Source organism: Tympanuchus pallidicinctus, unplaced genomic scaffold, assembly GCF_026119805.1.
Source record: "Tympanuchus pallidicinctus isolate F22 unplaced genomic scaffold, pur_lepc_1.0 scaffold7, whole genome shotgun sequence".
In the NCBI taxonomy this organism is placed as follows: Eukaryota; Metazoa; Chordata; class Aves; order Galliformes; family Phasianidae; genus Tympanuchus; species Tympanuchus pallidicinctus.
The window spans coordinates 17,845,952-17,872,437 of record NW_026294791.1 but is presented as its reverse complement, the minus strand read 5'-3'; the positions used below and the strand labels follow the sequence as shown (position 1 = coordinate 17,872,437).

The window sequence follows — 26,486 nt, the reverse complement described above, 5'->3', positions numbered from 1 at the left end:
TGCAGCAAAAATGACACCTATCCAGCTGAATGCAGCTCTTCAGAATGAGAACCATCATAAGAGAATAAAGAATAGTCTGTGATAGACAAGTTTCACGATCAGCAGCAGCAGTGCAGCTATCAGTAGGCTGTCTAGGAGAATCAGAATTCTGAATTTATTTTTCATGTGTGCTATCTGGCCTCTGATCCAGCTAGAATGATCTGCTACAGAACTTGTTTTCATTCTCCTTTTCCTTTCTGGCTCCATAGGGACATAGATGTACCCTCATGACTGAGGAGCAAGGAAATGGGAAACAAGAAGTAACTGATTTCCATTTTTGCATTGTACAGTATGTACAAATGCTTTGGAGATGAGCTGCTGGCAAGTAATAACAAAGGTTGGTCGGAAGTTCTCCTCACCCTCTTCTTGATTAGCTTCATCTGATGATGTGAAATGTTGGCCTTAATGAGGTATACAACAAATTTACTGGTATTGGGGTTTCACATGGAATGTTGAGAGAATTAAGTAACTCAGTCATGTTCTCTAAGTCTTTTCAGTTTACTTTATCTTTCCATATCCTGGGTCCTACCCAGTGTCTGCACTTTGACCCAAGTTCCTCTTTATTTCTTTGCTCTGACCATGTTGAATAAATTTTGTCTGAAGAGTTGTGATTCCAGTAAGAGTAACTGACTTGATTGTATCTCAGCCTATTTGGCTCAAAATAAAAATAGGTTTGAGCTCTTGCATCAAAATTCACAAAAAGATTTTGAATACTCCAAATTTCATATTGAATCTGGCTCTCGATACACTTAATATTTGATAGTAGAGCACATTTCAGGAAGAAAGCTTTTTTTTTTTTTTTTCCAACATATGTATTTATAAAGACAATAGAAGGTCAGTTACTGTAAGTGGTTTTAAAGGATATAAAATGGTTTCAGTTTTAGATCCAGTACCTCTCCAATGGTATATTCTTTTTTCAGAAATGAAACCTGGAATTTCCACAGCTTGTTTTTTCTTTTCTGCCAGCATGAACTAAGAAAAAAGTAGGGACTTTTTATTAGCTGTTATTTTTTTGATAATGAACTTTTTGCTCCTTCTGTGAAATGAAAGAGACAGTGCCTCTGAGTAGAAGTAATAAATCAGCTATTTTGTTGCCTATGCAAGTTATCACACTTCTATATCACATTAACCGGCATTTTATTTGTATTCTGGGTGTCCTCAAATGCTGTGCAGTTAAACTAACCAAACAGGAAATGGCATGCTAGTGAACTGGTGCCTGAGAAAGATCAAGAAGGAAGTATATATAAAGTATTTCAGAAATTCCAGAGAAGAGAAAGAAACATGAGAAATCTTTCTTGTTTCTTTCTTTACCTTTTTTTTTTTTTTTTTTTCCCAATAGATGACAAGTTAGATGTGGAGCACAATTTAAGATGTTATGTGGGTTACAGGATATGTTTGTCTGTGGTTAGAGGAAAGTTAGAATACTGGAAGAAGACACAATCCCTTAAATGAGATCTACCCGCAGGTAGATCTCATCCTTCCCATCCAGGTGTGAAAATTATAGGGAGACAGTGATGCTCTCCTCCCCAGCTTGGGGCTATGCAGAAATTGTACTATTGTCAGGTGGTAAGAAAGAAGTGGAAGGGAGTTAGAGAAAGAAAAGGGTCAGGGAAGTGCTGAGATTGAAAAGTCAGTGGGCACTGAGGAAGGAAAAACAGTATATGACACATGTAGCAGATTGCTGAGTTCATTGTGAACTGAAAAGCTGAGGCTAGCAGATTGTCTGCTGTATAGGGCAGCAATATTAATGCATGTACTCCACGTACATGATTCCTCATTAAAGGTGCTTGGTAATAAATGTAAATATAACAAATATATTTCTGTGTTGGGGCCCTATGTAGAAGTAATTACTCCAGCAGTAGGTATTTTTAGGAGAAATCCCAAAAAGTGACTCAAGATGCTTATATTGGGCTGAAGTGGCATAGATGTTTTATTATGGGCATAGGAAATCGGTCTGATTAAGCCATTTTTCTTCTTCTTATTTTTTTTTTTTAAATCCCCTCTGCCAAGAGAGGAGGACTGACCCTCTTTTCCATAGGTCCTTGGACATAAATCACAAAAAAATCACAGAAAGAATGGCAAAGGTTTTAAGATACCGAATTCTGCATGACTTTTAGCCTTTCAGCTTTCAGAATAGCCTCCGGTGCAGGAGACATGAGAAAAGTAGCAAAGAGTGTTTGAAGTGTTAAGTAACTAAAATGTTGCATAATGCACATTTTGTTGAAATAGCTCATCTAAGTCGTCATGAAGTCATGGTTTCTTTTGTCTTCTGTGGAAATTAAGTAAAATTTATCTTAAATATTTAATAGGATTGTAGAAGTATCGAATTAAAGCAAATGCTTATCACAGTTCTGATTAATCACAGTTTTCTTTTACATTCCAGTGCAAGTCTAAGCTAAGTTTCAGTTTCCTGGAGGATGTTTGTATTTTCTGACACCAGGCCAAAAATGATGTGTGCAATATTTTCAAACTGCCTTCTGAGACAATTTTTTTTTATCTTGGTTTGTCCACCAAAGCCTAAGAAAAGTCTCTTTTGATTGTTAGATATACTGGAAAGCATGTATTTACATTCCAGTGCTTAAGTCTTTTAATTTCTTGTGCCTTTAATAATTTTTTTTTTATTACTGGTTACATTCCAGCATTCACTATGCTCTGCACGTGTCAGAATTTCTTACAGTTGATCCTGTAATACTTGTAAATGTACCTCTATTTTTTATCACCAGCATTGTCCTCTGTGATGTTTGAATAAAAAGCTAGTTTATCTGAACTCTTGTAAATCCCTAAAATTTGTCAGCTGCTTTCTGTTTTTGGGTGGGACAACGAAGCAAACTTCTGATTATATCTGAATATCTGATTTCCCATTTGCAAGTTGATGCTCAAGATGGTACAGGCAACAGCAAGTATATGTTCTTTTCAAAATACTAAGGAGGCTCACATCTGAGATGGGGGAAAGAGCACATTTTAAGAAATTTCTGAATGTCTTGGGGCATGTATATGTCCTTTAATATGTATGGTCTAATCTTGCTCTTACCTATACTGTTGAAGATAAATCTGACTACTCAGTATAGTGGGGGATCCAACTCCTGTAAAGTTAATGGCAGCTATCCAGCTTCATTTAGTGGAAGCTGGAACAGAGATATTTCCTGTTCCATGTTATCTGATGAAGGGTTTGATTGTAGTCTTTTCAACATGCGGATATTGCCTTCTATATTTGTATTTTCTTGTGTCTAGAAACCAGCTTCCCAGAAACAGGGAAATTTTGCTTTTTCTCCCTCAGCTTAGATTGTGATTATTAAGCTGTTAAAACAGAGGGAGTGTTAAAAAAAGAGGAGTTTCAACTCTTATTTCTCTCTATCTGTGATTAAAAAGTAATTATTTGCCACTCAACTGGGAGAATGTGCTTCCTTTTAACAAAACCTGATATGTGAAGTGAAATTGCATTCTGTAGTTGCTATTATCTATTCCAGATAGATTTTGTTGTTGTTGTTGTTGTTTCTGGATTTTATGAACAGTACTATCAGAACAGTGGTTTTCCTGTTTTTCATGACAGTTTTGGGAATTATTTTTTTTTCCTCTCATAAAAACAATAATAATGACAATAAATTAATATCTTATGGGATAATCCATTGTGATAGTTTCAGCTTTAGTGAGTTTTGTTTAGGCTCTCTTAGCTGCTTCATATTTTCCTGCTTTATTTCTTTTAGGTAATTCTTTTGTTCATTTGTTTATTGCTTATATTGAGTACTTTTGTTGCTATTGATTATTACTGTTTTGGAGATATGTTTTCAGCCTGAGATTACAATTTTAACAGTTTTATAATTTTTCCTCAAATCATTACATCTGTTGTATGTGATTATGTTGTGTGTTTTAAAAAAAAAAGAAAAGCTTATTATTTTACCTTATCTTTGAGAGAGACATAAACATAGTAATCACAATGTGCTTTGCTGTTTCTGTAACAGCTTGTACTGCCCAACCATCCTTTGAGGATGAAAATGTAGGGGCAGTTGCAGGACTTCTGTAGTACTTTCTGGTCCTACTCTCACCTGTATCTGATATTTTAGAGCTTGTATTAGATTTGACTGTAAAATCTGCATGGCTCAAAAAATACTAGGTCATTGTCATGCTAACTTTTCAGCAAGTAAATTTCTTGAGCACTGATGGCATTATTACTTAAACCTTTATTTTTCCAATATATTACTCACCTACAAAATAGCAAAAGAAAGCTATGCTCTTTTTTAAAATCTGCTTCATGATGATATTTCTTAGATGTCAAATACAGTCAAACTATTATGCCAAGTGATTTTCCTAACACATTCTAAAAGCAAGTATGCTTTGCACTGAATTTCTTGCTGCTTTTATCTAAGTCTGAAGACTTTTGTTAGCTGACTCCATTTTTAGGGATTAAAAATACTTAGCAACGTGAGTAGCATCACCTCTGAGAGTGGTAGTAGTCTTCAAAGAAAATACTGTGTTAGGGAACATTATTCGTAAGATAATATTGTGAACTCTCAAAACAAACAGTCCTACAAAAATATTTGAACTGAAAGCAAATCTGAATAACATTTCCATCATATAGTCCCATGCAATTACTTATAATTACCCATATCCATTCTCATCATTAAGTGTTTGCAGGATCAGATCTTATCTTACTATTTTTAACTGTACTAAGAACTATAGTACAAGTGTTAATATTTGTTATCCTGAACTTTAAATTTTGTATTTAGAAGAAAGGGGGAAAAAAAAGCAGCAGAGGGCGCTGAGGCCACCACACTTGGATCTCTTCCTACTCTGGATTTCCCCGTGCAGGGATTTCCCACTCCACTGAAAGAAAAGCCTTTATAAGGAGCACATGCAGCAACTAACAGTTGCAGAGCAGCAGCCCCTCGGTGTACTTCTTTGCAGGAAAGAAAGCAAAGCTTTTGAATCCTAATAACAGCAATTATAAATGTTAAAACAGATGGGAAGAACAAGCCAAACTGTGCTAATTATTTTGTATGTATTAATAACTGGTAAGTTGGGGAGGTTTATTTGCTTCATTTACTTTCAATTTTTATTACATGTAAAGTGAACTACTGTTTTGTTGCTATTTCTCTTTGTTGCATTTGCTTTTACATTTCAGTGAATATAATGCTAATTAAGTAGTTCTTTCAGAATGTCAAGAAGTTTATTTCTGGCATTTCTTTGTAGCTTTTCTCTGCACGGTCACTTTCTTGTAGAGTTTGACTAAAAGACTGTCTAGGAGACAACTGTATTACATAACTGTATGTTTAGTTTTTACTGTCATCTCTGACACTATCAGTCAAGTTTGATACCAGATATTCTCTTGAAAGTTACTTATCATCCCTTCCCTCAAATGTTACAGAGTTTTACAATAACATCTGCCTGGTTAGATAAGTTAGATTATGCCTACAGTTCTGTTTTCACTGGCCATGTTGATTTATGCATTTTATGCAACAGAAGTGTCTGTTAGGGTCATCTTGGCTGTTAATTTAGGGAAAAAAAAAAAAAAAAAAAGCAATTTTTATGGGATATTTTGAAGATATAAATCATTGTACAATCTGTATTAGTTTAACTTACACATAAATGTAAACTTGTAAAGTTGTAACCTGATATCACAGTAGGCCATGAGAAAACAAGAATTTTAACAGTGTTGCTGAATTTACATATATTTCTCCTTGTTGTAGTTAAAGCTTTTGAAATGGAAGTTATACCAGCTGACAGAGTTGTTGCACAGATTGGAGAAACACTGATACTCACATGCAATACTACTGGCTGTGCATTACCAAAGTTTTCATGGAGAACCCAAATGGACTACCCCCTTGGAGGAAAAGTATACAACGACAAGACATACTCTACCTTAACTATGAGTCCAGTTAGTGCTGAAAATAATAATGATTATTTATGTACTGTCATCTGCAATAAAGAGAAAAAAGAGAAGAGTGTCAAAGTTGAACTTTACTGTAAGTAAAAATGCTCTTTAAGTAGTACTCATTTGCTAAGAAATTATATTTAAAAAATAAATGAATTTTTCCTAGATATTGTAGTTGGCAGTTGTCTGATAGCGCTAGGGTAAGGAGTGTGATATAACTCAACGTACATTTCCTTGTAAAGATTCCTTTGTTTGTTTCTTCTCAGCCCCTGTCTGTTTAGCTTTTTACCCTGAAAATACTGTATATTCTCATTCTTGATAATACTTGAAAGCTTGAACATAGACTCCCCCAAATGTTTATAGAAGTCGAACAGAAAGAAACTGTGTGGTTTAGATGGACATAGATGGGAAACCTTCAAGTGCAGAGCACTTAATCAAAGTCTTGGCAGTATGCAGGGTTACAATTCAGATGTCTAAATTTGCCAGTATGAAAAAAGGGATGCTAATAGTGTATCTATCGTTACAGATCCCTCTGCGTAACTGTGTCACTAATTAGGTGCCTTGCTGGATCTCATTAAATAATTTATGATCATATATTCTAAAAAATTGTACAAATGCATTTCTTCTTAGTGTGTGAACTGCTATATATGTTCATATCAAGATATATTAAGTTGTTATGCACCTTTAATCTTTAGTTGTTTAATGTCTGGACCCTGCTCTGATGTTGAGTCTAGGGCCCATCTCTGGTAGTCTAAAAAAGTGTGTTTTGTTCTTTTAGCTTTTCCCAGTGATCCTGTCATTAAGACCACTGCATCTTTAGTTGTTGGAGAAACTGCCACTGTCATCTGTAAAGTACATGATGTGTTTCCTTCTGATCACCTGGAATTACTCCTAAAGAAAGAGGAACATATTCTTCATAGCAAAACTTTTGAAGGAGATGTCTGCACAAAAGCAGAAACCAAGACTGTGGCATACTCATTTAACCTCACGACTGAAGACAATGGTAAAGAGATTACTTGTGTGGCCAGATTACAAATTGCTGGTATGGACTTTGAGCCCAATGAAAGGTCGACTTCTTTGAAACTGAATGCAAACTGTAAGTGTTTTTTTTTATTAGGGCTTTCATATCAAATAGTGTTTTATGCTATATTTTGTGGAATGGATTTATGAGGTTTGTGCATTTGTAATTTGCATTTTGTATTTACGTAATCTATTTTCTGGTATCTATATTTAGATGCAGAAATATCATAAGTAGGATATACCTTTTACTTATTAAATGTTCTCTCTGAGCACTATCTTCTAACATCTTTGTGAAACAGATTGTGTTTTCAGGTTTGAAGCCTAGGCCATGTAAGTTAAATGGTTTTATTCAGCAACAGTTAGTGAGAAACCTGTGCACATTGCCTTAGATACCTACTGTTGTTCAGAATTTAGGCTGTCCTGCAAGAATTCATCTGTCACTTTCTTACCTAGGGCTCTGGTACTCAGTCAGAAAGTAAGACCATAAGAACAACAACAATAATATCCAGATAACCAATTATTTTTAAAATTCCCTTGGTATGCTTGGCACTTTCAAGTTTGTAGCCCTAAGCAGTAGGGAGACAAGTGTAAGAGTAAATAGAAAAACAAGTTATTTGTATGCATTGTGCCTAGTTTAGCTTTCAAACCTACAAACTCAGTGTCTTATCACATCTAGAAAAATCATTCCACTGTGTTATTGGTATCCGTATGATTCTTTTTTTTTCTTGGTAGTGCGTGCAGTACAACTGTAGAGAAGTTAATGTTAAAGATGTGCATATCATTCTCCATTAACATGCTAACCTTATCTTTCTTCTGTTCTTTTCCAGTTGGTCCACAAAATACTTTCATTAGTGCATCTCCAGGAAACTTATCAATGGAAGGACACTCTCTGAAACTTACTTGTGTGACTGAGAGTAATCCACCAGCACAAGTATTTTGGAGAAAACATCTGGCAAAGGAAACCATTCAGCATTTCGTAGAAAACAATGTTCTTTCTATTCCTCATGCCCATTTCACTGACTCAGGACAGTATATCTGTGAAGTAATTAATCCTGTAACTAATAAAACCGAGAAAGCAACTGTGAACATTGTTATACAAGGTATAAGGCTTGCATTTAACTATTATTCAGTAACTAGTCTCTGGTTGCATATTGAGTTGAAAGTTGCTGAAACACTGATAAATAGGAAATTATTGGCCTTTCCTTTTATGTTTTCAGGATTTAACTTTTGATTCATTGCACTTCCTTATGGGCTATGGTTTTCATTTCTATGCTTAATTTTCAGATAATTCTCTACTGCTGTGCATGTGTGCTTCTATACTTTTACTACAAAGCAATACTCAAAGCGATTAAGGAACCTGAAGAAATAGTGCTGTGGGGGACAGTTATTCCCTTGAAATGCCAGTGTCCATAGCATAGATTTCATAGGGACATCTCAGTCCCCTGCTTTGGAAAATAATCAAAAGGATTATATTTTGTTGTTGTTGTTATCAGTGTTACTGCTCCTGTTTCTGTAGAGCCAAATGTTTCAGATAGAATCTGGACAAAAACTAAATGACCAAATACTTGGGTGAGCAGTTCCTGATATTTTTAAAACCCTCTAAATTTAGTTCTATTTTATCCTATGCAGAAATAAAGTAACCAATTATTTTAAATGGTTGGGAATAGCTTATCGACACATTCCACATTGTTATTTCATTTCTCCCACACTTATTTTTACCACATATTTGTAGTCTCCGTAATTTAGAACCATCACAGGTGGAAGGAGGAGAACTCTCTACTCACTATTATGCGTTATGTCTATTCTGTCAAATTTTCTCCTTAAAACAATCTAAGGAGGGCTTTTTCCAGCAGAGCATTGTGTAGAAACATTTTTCTTGAACTGTTGTAGAAGGTTCAGTGAAGAGTTCTGCAATATTTGGAGCACATGCATAATAAGAGAAAATGGAGTCAAAGGATGGCCCTAGTGCCACTGTTATTTAGGTAGCTTTAAATAATAAAGTGTGAAATCTTTAGTACAGATAACTTCTGTGAAACTGAATTTCTCTCACTCCTTTTAATGGCAAATGTATGCTTGAGGCAAAGAGGCTACGTAGAGAGGTGCCTGTATTCTCTACTGTTGGCATAGGATCCAGTTAAAAGCATACTATGCAAACAGAAAATGCATTCTGAAGATTTTCTATGGAGATTATATTGCATTTTTGTCTTTCTTTTCAGTTACTACTTTGTATCCTGTTCTTGCAGTTTCCATTCAGGTTATGCCAAGTGCTGACTCCTCAACCTATAATCAGTTACAGCAGAGTTTCATTTTATTAGTAAGCATATTCTTTTGCTTTAGTCCTGCTGCTGCTGTGCTGCTGTTTATTGAATGACAACAGTAATGTTGTGTAGGTGTAAGGCTCATTTCTGGCACTAATCCATCTCTTTAACATTTTTTTTTTTTCCTTGTAGCTCCACCAAAAAATACAACACTAACGGTTTTCCCATCGAGTTCAGTGAAAGAAGGAGAAAGTGTTACCATCTCTTGCACAGCTACAGGTGTCCCAGCTGTTCAGATTATCCTAGAAAAGAAAATAGGTGGTGTGATCACAACCCTTAAAGCAGAAGATGGCAAATACACCATAGAGAAGGCTGAGCTAAAGGATGCAGGAAAATATGAGTGCACATTCACTAACAAATTTGGAAATCGTTCTCTAGATGTAGAACTTGATGTCAAAGGTCAGTTAAAATAACTATTGTATAGAGTTTTGTTTTTTTTTTTAATGGATGAGATGACAGTGAAATGTCTTTAAAAATACTGAGATGTGTTGCACAGATTCTTGTGTGATATTAGTGGTTATGAAAACTTCTGTCTCAAATTTCAGAGCACAAAATAATCGCTTCTTCAAAATATTTCATAAATCCACTTTTCTCCCAGACTCTAAAACAGGATTTAAAATTGAGGAACCGAGTGGAAAGATACTATTTTAGGACTTTCTTTGCCTTTTGTATTTCTTTTCTATTGAGGGAGCACATCAACCTCTGGGTCTGTTGGTCTGTGTCCTTTCATGAACACAAATGATTGAACAGTGAGTTTAAAACCAGAGGAGAAGAAAAGGCTCAATATTATGTAAAAGATTAGCAAAATACCTCACCAATTTATAAAATGCTATTTCTGTCAGCTGCTGTTGACTGCGCTGTTTTAAGGATAGCTGGTGACAGTCCAAAACTATGCACTTGGAGATTTATAGCAAATCCATTAACTGGATTAGTGCTTTGTATATGCAAACTTCATTAGATTGTTTTGTTCTTTTTGCTTCCATTTGTTGCTAAACTTTATGTTTCTTGTCAGTTCCTCCTCAGAATATTACTGTGTTAGTTTATCCATCGGAAAATGTTAAAGAAGGAGAAAATATCACAATTGTGTGCAGCACATACAGTAACCCACCATCACAGATGATCCTGAAAAAGGTTAATCAAGAGAAAGAAATAATTCTACCAGTAGCCAATGGAACCTTTACACTCTACAATGTCACCAAAAATGATACAGGCAGATATGTGCTTGATGTTTTCAATGAGGTTGGAAGCAACATCAAAGTGATAGAGATAGCTGTTGTAGGTAGGTAAATCTATTGTCTAAACTTATTTTGTTTGTATGTTCTAGTAGATTTTGTGACAAAGTAGGCAAAACGGGTTCCCGGATAATTTTTGCACAAAAATATTGAAGTTAACCTAAGAAAAAACCCTAAACCAACAACAGAAAAAATAAAACAACACAAAAACAACACAACAAAATGAAACAAAAAATAATTCAAATGAAATAACAGAGCAACTGATGAGGATCTGCTTTATTTCACCTTCATATAGTCTGGATGTTGTCTCTGTTACATTAGTCGGCACTGCAGCTCTAGAAAAAGGTGGATTCTAAGCATTTTCCTTTGCGTTTTGTGAACAGGGAGGCTAACGCAGAGAGATCTAAATATTGAGCTTGTTAAACATGATCTTCTCCTGAAGCATTATGTTTCCAGGAGATGGAAGTATCCTTACATTGTTTACTGGGTGAAATAGATAGTATTCTTTTGTTATTCTTCAGGAACTCCATGGTATTCTTCATTGATGATATTAAGTGTGTTTGAATTTGTATAGCATGTTCAAGACCCAGATTCTGGCTAAGAATTATAGTGGTACTGTGAAGTTATTAAAGAGAAGAGAAACAGGGAAAAGGTTTTGAAATGTGCTCTGTGGAAGAAAACTGAAAAAATGTTCCAGTTAAGGTCACTAAAATAACTCTACTTTTAGTTACACATTAAAATTTGTGTAAAAACTGATTCATATAACTTTTTGTATCCTTTCATCTTCATTTTCAGGAAAACTGGAAAAACCAGATCAAATTATGCCCCTGATTATTGCATTCTCCTGTGTAACAGCAGTAGCTATACCTGTGGTTGCAATTTTGATCTACGTGTCAAGAAAAGCAAAGATAAATGGATCCTACAGTCTTGTTAAAGCATTGAGGCTGAAAGTGTGATTGTGTGAATATATGTCTAGATAGTTCATAATAAGCAATGTTATTTATTGTTGTAACTCTTTCTACGCCTATTCCAAAACATGGTAGCAAACAAGTGATTTGAGAACAGTACTGTGAAATAGCAAATGAAATTTTTGGGGGCTTTAAGAGGTATTTCAGAATTTAAATTAAAGGGAAGGTTAGCAGCCTGTCTTAGGAGTAGGTATAGCACTTCTGCATTGAAGCGTGCTAAGCCTAGAGTTCCTTGGAGAACTAGGTTTGTACATAGTGTATAAATTGTTACAAATGCAATTAAACTGAATTTCAGTTTGTAAAATTGCAGTCTCTGCAGCTGTACATAGACGTGTTGTTAATTCAATAATATAAATAAGTGTTATTTGAACTTACTGATTAATAATATTTTATTTTGTATTATTCTAAAGATTGAATGTTTTTAATATAGTCTTTTTGCTTGTGGCAATGTTTGGAAAATGTTCTCTTTTCACTTATTTTGCTGTAAACTGTGTACCTTCAAAGAAATTATACAATCACTGGGTTATACACATCTGATTATTTTAAATTAACTTAAGATCTCAAGACTCATTTGTGAAGCATTGTATTTTAGTTAGTGAAACATTATTATAAATATTACAGAGGAAGGGGCTGGAATTATAAAATAGATAGTTTTAGGACAGCTGAAGCATTTTTATAAGAATTAGTCATTCATAAATCAGTGACAAAATTCTGCTGCTTCATAATGAACAAATTAGACCCTTTATTTTGAATATAAGCTGCCAATAAGTATGCTTTAGAGATTTCCACTACAAAATACTGCCAGTGTGTTTCTTTTAAATCCCCATAGTGATTCTTGCTTAATATGTTGCCAGAATACCTGCTTTCATACTTTCGTGCTTTCATATCGAGGAATCAGGGAGGAGGCAAAGATGAGAGGGAATGAGAAGCGGAATTTAATGTTATTCTCTGCTTGCCAGCAGTACTGCTCTGACTCATGTGGTTAGCGATGTTCACTGAAGATAAAACTCTTCAAGGTACAAAGCAGTATTAAGTGATCAGGCATTGAGGTGTTGGAGTACTTTTACCCCCAGCTGCCCGGAGCCACTGTGTTAGGCACAACAATGGGGTGCTGGCTGCTCCAAACTTACGTGAAAATACAAGATCAGAAACACATATATGAAAGGAATTTCTCTGTGTTATTTACTATCTACAAATGGTAGCACCTGCCCCCAACAGCAAAACAAACAGATGTCTTTTGATAGCTAGCTGCAGGATGAGGTGGGGTGCAAATCTCTGTGTCTTCTTCATAGCATCTTCAGAAGTGCTTTGTGAACAGTAAATCATTTCGTGCAGGGTCCTGTGCTTCTCTTCAGTTGGAATGGGAGCTTTGGAAAGTGAGAGTGTAGTAGAAAAAGAGAAGTATGGACTTGGCTTGAAGGAACATGAGCTTGAAGTAGGAGGGTGAAGAAAAGATTGAAGACAGAGAAGGAGGAGAGCTTTGATGGGCTCATGACATAAATTTCTTGGAGGTAATCCCAAGCAGGTTTATTCTAATGTCAGGCATATCTCTCTGCTGACTTGTGAGCAAACCAGAAAGTATGATTTTTTTCCCTGTATGAAATGTGCATACACATTTTGTCTCCTGGATATAATTCTTGTTGCTGAAAGACCTGGAAAAAAAAAAAAAAAAGAAAGAAAGAAAAAATTGCATAGGATGTTTCAGTTTGGAGAGAATTCTGAAGAAGGAGAGGATATGACTGAAGTTTTCTAAATTGTGAAAGCAGTTAATAGCAAACAACAAATGCAAAATTTGTTTGCTAACTCATATGATGTCAGGACTGCAGGACCTCTGGACAAGTGGGAGACTGGTTTAACAGAAATAATTGAAGGTGCTTCTTAATGCTAAATAATTGGAAGCTGCTATTGCTGGAGATTGTGATGGAAGGCAATATCAATTGGTGCAGAAGGGAAATGGTGAAAAAATTGAGAACTAAAGCTCAAACAAAGCTAAAACAAATACTAAAGGGAATAGGCAAACATTCCTCAGGCCGGTTTTTCATGCTGACCTTAAGCAGTCACTCATAGTCACTCAGTGCTGGAAACATACAGCCATAGTGGAATGATTGGTCAGACCCGGGAAAGTATTTCAGCCTTATGACTTTCTGTGAGAGGGCTTGAGTGAGGTCTGCTTGGGTGAGGGATTTATTAGCTCTTGTGCTGTTTTCCTCTCTTCTGTAGTCTCTGAGAAGGAATAAAAAGAGAAGAGATGAGTGGGAGAGAAATACGAATCATCTTGCAACAGCACTTCTGCACTTCTGTATTTTTCCTGGAAATTCCCCTCAGCTTCCCAGCGTATTTGTGATTTAGATGCACATCTTTATGTCTAAATGACTTGTCTGCCCCCTCAGAGTCTCTATACTTAATAGCCAATTATGTCAATAGGGGTTGAACTTTGATTTCAGTAGGCCAGTTTCCATAAACATGAAGTGAGTAAGCAGAGCTTGCAGTGCTCATTTTAAGAGAGGCTTCTCTTGTGTGGGCAGCTAACTTCCTCTCCTTGAAATTATTAGGAACCTTACCAGGGAATCTCCTCCTCTACAGCCTGATTTTTGGTATTTCCCAGTGTGTTTCTTCATTTGGGCAGCAGCTTGTTTTATGGGGGTTGAAAGTTCATTGTCAAGTAACTTAACTTTTTATTGAAAATCACAGAAGGGTTATTATTTCTCCCTGTGCTATCTCTCATCATGTGCAAAGCCTCTGCCCTGGCAAAAAGACATAAACAACAGCTCCAGCCTAGCAAGTGCTTTCAGGAAGGGTCTCGGCTGCCTGGAAGTCTAGGTAAGAGCCCCTGCTATGGGGCTTGCTTTTATGACTGACAGAATAATCTGTAGAGCAGAGGACTGTGAGGTTCACTCAGGTATTCCCTGTGCAGTTACTTTATAGCTTGTAGAGTTGCCTTTTACCCTGTTGGCCTGTGCTCAAGCACACCAGTTGTCCATGTGTTTATCCCGGCAATACTGTGGGACAGTGCTAAATGTTACAGGTAAAATGAGTCTAGATATTTAAAAGTGATTACAAAATCTGATTCCCTATATCCAGTTTGAGACATGCTGCTTTTAAAATGTAAAGTTCAAATAGAAAAAGGTAACTTTTTAAATTCTTCTGGGAAATGCTTTCAAATGATTTTGTAGATACACTGAAGGGAATGTTTAATTTCTCCCATGACAGAGGTTTTAGTTCAATTTGTTTTCCCTTTGTGCCTTTCTCCCCACAAGACAATTGTATCCTGTAATCAAACTCTCTTATCTCTTTGATAAACTAAAAAAATTGAGTTGCTGTAAGCCTACCTTTCTTTATAAAGTTACTTCTATGGTGAATAAATAATCCTCACGGTCTTTTCTAAATCCGCTCTACTACTTCAACATACCAATTAACACATTAGCAAAACAGCAGTGTATGATCTTGAACACTCCTCCATTTTTTTAGATTGTAATATTTTTTTATTGTTCTTCCATATTTGTTAAGGGCTTACAGTGGTGGAGACTTAATTAGTATATTAGTTGTAACTTTTTTAGTTTATTATTTTAACTGTGTTGTAACCCTGTGACATGGCTACCAGTTAAGCCACAAAGCTCTTTGCTGTAGCTAGTGAAACTTAGTAAATTGAACTAGCTTTTTACATCCTCATGCCTTCTGGTGCACATGGGAGAAGGAAAAAAAAAAAACCAAACCATAGCACTGCATACATTAGCACTATTTCTAATGTGCAGCTGAAAAGAAAACTTCAGGCTTGAGGTATAATGGCATCATATCTTGACCTCTAGTGTATGGGCTTACCCTCCACAAATAATAGTTTTCTTGCTTCAATATCAGAAATAAAAATAACATGGAAATAAGGCTGCTTACATTTTTTAAACTGACAATACATAAAGAAAAAAAAAAAGTAAAATTTAGAAATGTAATTTTCCCTCTGTTTGTCCAAGTATTGTAACACTAAAGTGAGGTAAAATGGCATAATTCTTTCCAGTTGAATGATTCATATAAGTACTCCTATCTGAAAAGCATACAGACATAAACATTTTAGGGAGATAATTTACTTTTTGTAGATAAACTCAATGAAAAGGGAAGAAAAAATCCTTCTCATATACAGCATGCAATACTGGCACCACATTGTTGTTCTGTCTTTTGTTCTAGTTTATAATCAAAATGGCCTTCATGCTGATAAATGAACAGGAATGGAGCAGATAGCAAGACTTTGTTTGTGTTGATTAAAGAACGTTGTTTCTTTTGAGAAATTGTGACGATGTTGGCATAAACCACTCTTTCCAGGTTGTCTAAATTTAAGAAGCAAGAATATGGGAAAACAGTGCTCTTCATACTTTGTCTACCAGCCAAAAAAGTAGTATAGCTGTAGAACAAGCTAAAGAAACGTATAGGATATAAGAGAATTTAGTTCCATGTCTAAAGGGTGGTGGTGGTGGTGGTATTTTGTTTTTTGTTGTTGTTAGCAAAGCCCTCTTGTTCCACAGACAAGTGAATTGGATTGTGATCTAATGGATTATCCATCTGCTCAGTCTTGGGCATGATTGAATAGTGAAGTGAAGGTAAGTACTAGCTGAGACTGATGCAGGCTCATCCCCAAGGTTTCTGCCATTTTCTATGAACATGCACATTTGGAATCAGACCCAGGAAAGGAAGTGACAGAGCAATTCCAGAAAGAGACAGTCAAAGGGAAACTACATAAACTATGACATGGAGTCTAAGAGCAACCACACTAGGTCAAAGCAAGATATTTTAACCAGAAGTTGGTGGAAGTGAATGCCTAAAATTGCTGTGGAAACATGAAGTGTATAGTAACATCTCCAAATGCACTCCACACTTCCAGCTCTTTTGAAACTCAGCCTTTCTGAGTTTGCTTCTCTGCATTCAGTAATTCGCAGTGGATTTGTTTTCAGTTTGTTTGTTTTGCCTCTTGATATTATGAAAATTTGCAGCATCCACGGCATCCTTGCTTGTAAGGCAGTAAAACACCACTTTGCAGGGTTCAATGTCCTGTACTGATTATGTCTGAGAGTTTGGAGTTTCTGTTTTATATTTCGGTTTGTCATCTTTTCAAAATGGAGGAAAGCTAGAGAAAGTTTGTGCAGTCACAGAATCACAGAATCACAGAATCACCTGGGTTGGAAGGGACCTCAAGGATCATGTAGTTCCAACCCCCCTGCCTAGCAGGGCCACCAAACACACATTCAGATCAGGTTGCCCAGGACCCCGTCCAACCTGGCCTTGAACACGTCCAAGGACGGGGCATCCACAACCTCCCTGGGCAGCCTGTTCCAGGGCCTAACTACTCTCCTTGTGAAGAACTTACCCCTAACATCCAACTCAACACTAAACTATCTAGATTTCTAGATAACGTCATGGACTTAAGAGAATGTAACATGAGGAACCCTGCACAGCATTGCTGCAAGCTGTCAACAGCGGGAGGGAGGAATTTGACAGTGATCCTGCAAAGTATAAGTGGAGGGCTGAATGTGCAATATCTATAAAGGAGTAATTCTCCATGTAGTCTGCATTGCCAATGACTGTAGTTAATGTAGTACAAATGAGTAATCAGAATTACTTTCACATTTGAAGAATTCTCACTTAGATGTTTAACATTGAAATTGTTTTTTTTAAAGCAAATGTAAGCATATTGGATAATTACTTTCAAAAATAAGGTAGCATTTTGTATGATTTATCAAAATGAGTACATGAGTACAATAAACCAACAGCATGCAGCAAAGATGAAACGAGCTCCTTTTGTTGGTGCCGTTGAGAGCGTGTGATCAGAGCTCAAGTCTGTGACACTTGAAAAGATAAGGTGTCAATTCTGAATCACAAAATTAACATCCCTGCCTGTAGTTAAATGACGAATAACTCTTTTTAGTTGTATCTTTCTTGCAGTTAAACTGTCAAGCACAGAAATCTGGAAAGTGTGTGATTTGAGTGTCTTTTAAAAAGATCCATCCTTAAGTTCCAATTTTCTCCTGGAAAGAGACAGAAATCTGCAGTCTTCTAGAGAAATTCAGTGTAGTGCTGTGTATCTTCTAGATCATCCTGAGATATATTCCATACAAGAGTCGTACACTAAAGCATCTTAAATTTCATATAATATAAGTTGTTGATGCAATTCTTGATAATTTTCTAGAAGATATGCTGTAGGATTTACTAACTTTAAAGAGGTCACAATTAGATTGAATTAAAATCATTGATTTTTTGGAGAATATACTGACTAAAGGTTTAAAAGCCAAAGTATGGGAAACTTTGTAGCTATAGTAGGCCTACTTTTGCATGTCATTTAATCTATTTTGCAACTTGGAGTTTGTAATCTACTGGTATGTTTAAACACTCTCGTCAGACAGATAAAAAACACATCTTGGAAGGGCAAAGTGTGTTTTCTGGTCTTATTGCAGTCTTTTTATATTCTTCCACTTACCAGGGCCTAGAGAGAACAGTGTGTTGTCTGTGGTGTACAATAAAAAGACAAGGGATTATATTCAAACGATACAACAATGAAGTTTCCAGTTTTATGTGAGCAACAAATTGTTCATGGTAAGGATGGGTCAGCACCCAGAATGCGTTACTCAGCAGCAGTAGGACTTCTGTCGTTGAGGATTTCTGCAGTCAAACTGGATAAGACCAAGGGTGACTTAACGTAACTTTAAATTTAGCTTTGCTTTGAGCAGGGCTGTGGACTTGATGAGGTTCCTGTGGTCACCTCATCTTAATTTTTTCTGAAACTCTGTTACAGAGCCTTCATAAGTTAACTTTGCTTACTTCATAGTGAACAATGTAATTGCCATACAGGATTAAAAAAAAAACATTAAAACAGTTCTTTGTTAATAAGCAGCAACCAAAGTTTCTTAGAAGGATGTGAGAAGCACCCCTGCAGGCAGCCACGGGCTTAAAAGCCATGTGCTTTGAAGGTATTAAGCATCTTTATCTCTCCAATATAAATTGCTTAAGTCTGCAGGCATAAGACTCTCTTCTAAATCACTAGCATTGGACATTTGTCTAAATGTCCAGTCTCTTTATGACTCCTGCTAAAGTACTGTCCTCAATTGCTTCCTGTGCATAACAGAGTTTAATTACATACTTTGTAAGAAGTATTTCCTTTTGTCTGTTTAAGATACTTCTATCCACTTGTTTCTGAGATGCAATACAGGGAGACAGTAGTTTGTAATCTGCCATTTTTCTACTGTTCATTAATGTATGCAATTCTTTTTCTCAATGAAAAAAAAAAACAACCAAAAACCCACCACTAAAATATCTCTTTTAAGCATTTATGTTGAGAAATGCTTTTCATTTGTCAGTAATTTCTGTAACCCTCTTGAAAACTGTTAGTGTAACTTCACCTTTCATAGTTGATCATCAATCTGGTATTTAGTATTCTAAGTGAAGCCCCATCATTTTTTTACCTTAATGAAATAATAATTTTGTTTGTATTATTCTGCATCTCATTCTTTGTATAACCTCATGTTATGGGATATGGCTGTCTAACGTCAACGAAGTCCAGCTTATAGCAAAAGAGGATATTTCATACTTCTCATCCCTGTTCACCTATGGTAGGTGAAACAGAAAGTTGGCTATTACTGAGTATTAATATCTCATGCTCCCAAACCTTTTATTTTTCTTTTCTGTTGGGCTCACTTTTAACTGGGTCAGATCCTGCATCCAACTTGACACGTGGTCTTGTTACTATCTGGGCAAGCGCAGCCAAGTTAGGGGTAGTGATGGTCAGCACAGTGGCAGAGACATCTCTCCCAAACATGCAGCACTTCACAGTCTCTGAATTCAGCTACGCTTGGTTTTGTGACCTGTTTTTTTAACCACAGGTGCACACTCAGCAGAGATCTTTACTGAGCTTAAAACAGTGCTTGTTAATTGCTTATTTAGTAAAATGCATGCTAATCTAATGGCAGATTTTATAAACTCATCTAAACAGTCAGTGTTCAGCATGTCACCCAGAAAATTTTTTTGTAGAAAATCAAAGGCAGTTAGCTTCTTTCTGCAAGTCTTCGATATTTATGAAGCCTGACCTGGATTTTCCAAGTTGACTGTAAAATATTTTCCACTTCCTTGAACGTCTTGCATGTATTTGATATCCACATTTAGGACTTCCTTTAGAGTATCCTGGACTGAAAATTGTGTTCAAATGAGAAGCATTGAAGGTTGTCTTAACATTCTCTTAAATGTAAAGACCTGCACTGTATAAATAAATTAAGATGTGATGATGGCTGTCTCTCTCCTACCATTTCTCTGTAGTTCTTGGCATCCGCATCCCTTTTAGGATACTGTAAATGGCATTTAGGATTAGCTATCCATAAATCACCTGTGTTATCAGAAGCCAGTTAAAATATTTATTTATCACCATGGACATTTGTATCGACTTTTAGGGTGTGAGAAGGTCAGAATGCTTTGTTTTTATAAGAATTGAGCAGAAGGGAAAAGTTTTCTGATACTGATGCATTAGTGCTTTTACATTAGCACTAGCATTACATATAGGAAACACCTTTTCTACTCCTCTCCTGTTTGAAAGTTCTCACTGTTCTGGATTACCTGTTTTGAAATCATAGCAGTAGCATTCCAGGTGCAGCCCTAAACTCCAGTGTGTACTTCTTCATGTTACTGATATATCACTTCTTGAATGTGTTTTTCGTCAGCAATGGCATTAACTGAGAGACAAGTTGGATGGAATGACTGGATGCTGGGTACACAGGACTCACCCAAGGCTGTGAGCTTTGTCAGGATGGTTTAGTGTTCGTTACCTCTGGAGAAAGCCTGCTGTCTGGATCCTGGTGCTTCTTCCAAGGATTTTGGTGAGTAGATCTAAAACTGTAGATAAAGGTGTTCCCTGAGTTACTTTCAGCAGTTTTGCTGTGTAAGTGAAACATACTGATGTGTCAGCAGCTTCCCAGCATTGTTTTGAAACAGCAAGATGGTTAAGAACACATGCTATTTCTGTCATCCTGTATTCACTCACTGTTCAACAACAAAACAGAAAATTAAAACAAATTGGGTCAAAACCTGTGACACAAGAACATAAATCTACAAATTGCTGCTGCTTGTCTTCCAACATCTTCTCATAAAGAAATTGCTTAGAAAATATTTTTCCTGTGATATCTAAATTCAGCTGTTTTAAACACACATCTGTATAATATCTAAATTTTTAATGTCAGATATATCCTCTTAGAGAAATGTGATAATAGTTTGAAATGTCAGCCATACTTGCAGCTATTTAATTCCCTGACTTAAATTTGGGTGTGTGTCACCACCATCAATACTATTATTATTTGTTTCCAAGATTAAATGGGGAAATAATGTCTCTATTTTCTTACAGTTGCAAAGCTGTCCCAGAATAGTTTTTAAGGGATCCTGAAACGTAATTTTTGACTCGTATTTTCTAATGCACCTCTTAGAAATTGAACTGAATTTTCTTCTGTATCCTATCTTGTAACATTGCTTTGTCTTTCAGACATATAAAAAGCCTTCATTTCTGTAAATCATTTTTTAACTATTGGGAGAAAGATGATGGGACAGAATAGTGCTCTTCCTCATACAGTAGCAGTTTGAATGCAGACAGATAAAATATACTTAGGACTTTTTATGCTGGGAAAGAGAATTTTCTGAAAATTAAGAAAGTTTGATCAAGTTTTCTTTAGCCTGTTTTGTGTCTGTGTGTGTGTGCAAATTTTGCATGTCATGGTTCAGTTGAAGGTCAGTCTTAATTTATGAGAGAAAAGCCAGTTGTGTTATCTCCTCAGATGAAGCTGGAAAACCTCTGTAATGTAATGCAAGTAATTTTGTGAAATTTCCATCAGAGATTCCTAGCTTCAGCAGTTTTTTGGCATATTCTGAGCAATACTCTGTCACCTGTACAAGGAAAACTGAATGAAGAACATTCTACTTTGAAAGATGTCTACTGTCTATGGTCCAATAGTTGTTATGCTACAGACTGTGAGGTAGTTCCAAGCCTCCATAAGTTTCCACGTATACAGTGGGGATAGTTTTGCTAGAATGGTGTTTGACTGTGTGTTCTAGACTTTTTTATCTTGCTTGAGCCAGAACTCATACATCATGCACCTACACACTGAATCTCATTTTGTCTAAATTGGTTGAGCCAAAGACGTTCCAGGAGAAGTGACTCAGGCATGAAGACTGCCTGGCTCAAATGAAAATCCTATCGCTCTAGATTTTGTGGGTGCTACTGGCTCCAGACACTCAAGCACAGCTGCAGCGTGACATATGCAAGCATGATTTCCTTCAGTTTTATGTGGTTTAAACAACAAATCACTTGATTTAGTATATAGATATATCTGTAGGAAAATGTTTTTCTCCTCTGTAAATGGAGAAATAAGGTGAAATCCCATATTGCAATATTTTTTCTATTTCATAATATATCATTTACCGTAGCTCTTTTTGCAAGCATAGGCTAGTGCTTCATTTCTGGGATTCTCTCTCTGTAGAAATGAGCCTCTGTCAGTTACACTATAGAAGAGGCTTGCAGAGATGTCCTTGGATGCTTTTAGCAGCAATTGTTGTAGTTTGCAGGAAGTAAAATAGTTTTGCAAGGACTAAGGCCAGCTGGAGCCAGTCTGCACTTCTAATTCTGCAGTTTAACAATACTGTGACATTGTAACGCTTCAGTAAGCTGTTGTGAATGTGAAAGGAGGAAGAAGTTGTGAAATAAAGGTAAATTTGGGGAGACCATGAGAAAAAGCTCACAAAGCAGGAAATAAATTAAGTGAAAGCAATGTATAGCAGATAAAATAGGAAAAAAAGAACTGAAAGTACAAAATGTGACTTTTTTTTTTTTAAGTTGATCCTACTTGTCTTAATTTCACTGTTCTTCTGCAAGTGAGTCTGCAAACTGGAGATGCTTTAATCTCCAGCAAATGGGCAACCAGTTTTTCACTTCTTCTCAGGTTCACATTCTATAGCTAGTGATGCAAAGAAAGTGCATTGTGACTATGGAGTGAGAATGAGAAATAAAGAAAGGAGTGTGCCTGAATGAGACCATAATTCACATCTACTACATTTTCAGAATCTTTGTAGTATGTTACAAGATCACAAGGGGAAACTGCATTTCTTTTTTCAGTTATCCTTATTCTTTTCTGCTGAATTTTGGACTTGTTTATCTTATCCATACTGCTGATGTATCCAGAGCTGGAAACAGTTTGTCAGTGAAACTGGAAATTGCACTTCTTGCAGTGACGTAGTGGCAGAAGCAGCTTTAGAGGAGCAATTGGATTGCAGTGGCTGGCTTTGAGACCCAAACTCGTGAGGAGTGAGAGGACTGGGCTTGATCTTGAGACTTTATTGTGAACCAGGAAACCAGATGAAGTCTTGCTAATTACTACTGAGCCCTAAGTAGGGAACAATAACTGGGTATGTTCAAAACTCAGTTCTTCCTGCAGTCCTGCAGGGACAACTGTCCATCCATTTGTGATTTTGTAATCTGTCAGACCATCAGCCTTTCCATCAGAAGGATAGAAGGAAACTCTTAAGATCAGGACAAGAAGTGGTAGGTTTTATTAATTTCTCAATGTGCAAGTTAAAGCACTGTCTGGGAAATAGGAACTTCATGCTTAATTTCTTCCTCTGCCAGAAAGGATTTAAATAGATTTCCAGTCAGTAACCACTACCTATTTATCAGGCTGTGGAAGAGAAGCTTTCTTCTCCTTCTGCATAATTACGGGAACAGCATGGGCATCTATACAAAAGAAAGTTTCATTGGTCCTGTTTGAACATCATTAAATTATCACTGAAAACACACATCTAAATTCTGCCTAAATCTGAGTTTGAGCTTCTCTCCTGATTGAGGGGCAAAGCATTTGAGTTATACTTATTTTAGAGCATGTTATTACATAATAAACAGGATACAGAAATCTGGCTTGCAGTCAGAGAACAATAAATCTTTTGATCCTGGAGGTCACCATCTTCTGGGATGGAAGCAAACAAATGTGCCCACAAGCACAGTTTCAAAATTATTTGTGCTGACTAGCCAAAATATGTTAAAAGCAAACTAGTTCAAAATTGCACTGACCTTTTCTCTATGACAGTTCTTACCATTCTTTTGGTTACCATTATTGCTTTTTGAAAGAACTAAGGATTAAATATATTTCTGATGTTATAAAGTGTTCTTATTTAGTATATGACTTTTGGAACTATGCTAACCAACTGATAATATTATATTTCATTACCGCTTACCACATCTGTTTTCAGCTGTGTAGGTTTTGCAGCTGATCAAAAAAAAAAAAGCAAAACTTTAATCTGTTGATGTAGCCAGAAGTAAAATCGTAATGTCAGCATTTTCATACTTTGTATGGTACCTCAGCTGTAGGGGACTGGGCCGCACTGCAATAGTTGCAGATCTCAATGGGAGCACCAGCAGCCACTTCTAAAAATGAGGCAGTACAAGTGTGTACATATATGTATGTCTACGAATGCATTACTTCAGCTGTCCTACTGAAAGGTACAAACTCTTAAAAATTTTGCTTCAGTGGTACGCCAAGTTTGAAAACTTTGTTCCAACTGTCATTAATGCAGGGAAGGAAATCAGCACACTGAATGGTGTCATCAATTAGCCACATAGGTCTTTCCTTAGCCTTCCAGCAAAACCAGCATCTGAGACTGATATTTTCTTTTTTGCATTTGATCTTTTTTAAAAAAATTTAAGCAATTACAAATAAATAAATAAATAAAAATTAGAGAATTATTTTCAGAGATTTTTACATTTTTTTAACATTATTTTTTACAGAAAGAGAAAAAAATGATAATATTGTTTAAGTTCAGAAGACAATTGTTGTGTAGCAAAATCACTGGTAAAGTTGAGTAGCTGTAGTTCTAAGTTCAGAGCTGTAATGCAGGGGAGAATAAAAAGATGAAAGGTTTGAATGGGTGGAAGGCCTGGGATTTGCTGGGTTTTGCAGAATGTAATTATTTTTTAATTCTTCCTTTGAGCTCATACTGTTCGGCTTAACTCTGCTTCTTCCTTTACTGTTTTACATCTGATTATTTGATTATGGAAGCAAACTCTCCCACACAGAAGAGAATGCTAGCAATCTTGTTCTGGTAAGAGGTATTTATACAGCAATACCAAATACTTAAACATAATGGGGCCGTGTGCTTATCCTTGTTTCTGATGTCTTGCCCACTGCCTAAGGTCTGTCAGCACATGTTGATATTCACTGCTCAGTAGGGGGCCAGTGCTTTCCAGCGCTGCTTCAAAGTTACTTCTTTGACTTATTTGGATATTCTGTGAATTTAATAGCAATAAACTGAGAATCTATTCAGTTATTATCTGAAAGCAGAATTTTCAATTCAAAGTTTCCTGTTCTAGTAGATAACTTATCATCATAGGATTAGCATACTGGATTTGGAAAGCACTGAGCAGAAAGACTCTTGTGCAGAGGAGAGGCTATAAAACTACCAAGAGGCATCTGGGTGGTACAAAAACTGGAAATCATGCAGCTTATAGTGTGAGCTTCTCCATATTTTTACTCATTAAGGATTTATAGCTTTTAAGTGGACTTACTAGTAGGTTTCCTAAACTCAGGAACTTTGTTCCTGAATGTACCAATAAATCCAGGATTAAAGGAAAAATTCTGGTTCTGTTTAATTTTACAGAAGGCTGTGCTCCTAATTGTTTTAGCTCATCTCTTACAAACTTTTCTGCTGTCAAATATTAGGGAAAGTAGTAGCAATGCTTTTTGATTTACCTATCTTACTTGATTTTAGGTACTAATTTTACTTCCTATTCTCTCTAATAATGAACATAATGATTTTCTGTGTTTACACTGACTTGTTTTTAATTCAAAAAGATGTAGCACCACCTTGACCCTGATGTCTTATATGAAGGGGTCCAAAACTGGATGCAGCATTTTCAACATGGCCTAGAAAACAGTAAGTACTTTACTAACATCTTAGTGAAGAGACTGAAATCATAAGCTCAGAAGTAGTTACCAGCTGAAATACATTTAAGGATATGAGAACACAAGGTTCAAAGATAGACTTCTTGACAGTAATAGAGTTCAGTCAGAACAGAGTGCAGTACTTTTCGGTTTGTTTGTTGTTATTTTTTGCTTTTTGTAACTGGCTGCATATAATGCCCTTAGTCTTCTGGCTTTGGTCTCTGCATGTCTCAGCATAGTGGCTTTCTCCGATTCTTGCACTCACCTATACACTAGCCTCTTTCATGTAAATACACAATCTGAAAGGATTAATCCTGTTTCCTCGGTATATAGAACTTCTGAGTCATTGCCACTACTTGTTTAAGCGTTATTAAATGTAAGCATCTCAGCTGTATCATAAACACCCACACTGAAGTTTTTATATAAGATTCTAATATGGCCTATTAGCATAAGAAAACCCATGCATATGTGTAGAGCAAGTGAAGCTGTGTCTCATCTCTTCCTGAACAAAAGGCTAATACATTCTTGCAAGTGATTTAATTGACCTTATCACTAAAAACAATATGATTATAGATTGATAGAAAGGAAAACTAAAAGGCTTCAAGTAATGCTCTTTAATCATTAGCTAATATTCATAAAGTGCAGGAAGTTTTAAAAAAAATAGTTACAAACTGCATTTAATATGCCTTTCTGTATTAAGCAGCGATATATAACTGTCTATAATTAATTTTTTGTTTAATTTCCTCAGGGTTCTAGGACTTACAGAAGCTTTCCTGTTCTCAGCTGCCAGACTGACCTGAGGATCTGAATTTTTCTTGTAAAAGGGGAATTTTCTGAGTAAGGTAGAATTGATTATATTGTTTTCTTCTGAAAGAACTACTGAAGTACTGATATATTGCTGTGCACACTTTTCTAATGTTTTCTGTAGCAGAAAGTAACTTCCTTTTAAGAAACAGTCCCTCAGCTTAAGAAAGAAACAAACAAAAATACTCCTCTTGTCACATTAAATGCCAACCGAGTGCAGTTAAACAGTGTTAACAAGTTGCCCATAAAGGCTGTTGCACCTTCAGCTTGGTAAATATTCAGAACTTGATTGGACAAGGCCC

General features: G+C 36.1%; 1 protein-coding gene and 1 long non-coding RNA gene across 2 annotated transcripts; both read left to right on the top strand.

Annotated features, from left to right (window-relative positions):
- Positions 1–4,855: 4,855 nt before the first annotated feature.
- VCAM1 (vascular cell adhesion molecule 1) lies at positions 4,856–11,993 on the top strand. The gene is made up of 7 exons (XM_052665566.1): positions 4,856–5,048; positions 5,724–5,999; positions 6,687–7,004; positions 7,756–8,028; positions 9,379–9,645; positions 10,259–10,525; positions 11,274–11,993. Exons 1-7 carry the CDS (start codon positions 4,985–4,987, stop codon positions 11,432–11,434), a joined length of 1,626 nt encoding a protein of 541 aa, XP_052521526.1. The 5' UTR covers positions 4,856–4,984; the 3' UTR covers positions 11,435–11,993.
- A 4,823-nt stretch (positions 11,994–16,816) lies between these two features.
- On the top strand, positions 16,817–26,354 carry LOC128072125 (uncharacterized). Its single transcript, XR_008202136.1, has 4 exons — positions 16,817–19,032; positions 20,131–20,286; positions 25,291–25,372; positions 26,129–26,354. It is a non-coding gene; the product is annotated as an uncharacterized LOC128072125 (long non-coding RNA).
- The last annotated feature ends 132 nt before the right edge of the window (positions 26,355–26,486 follow it).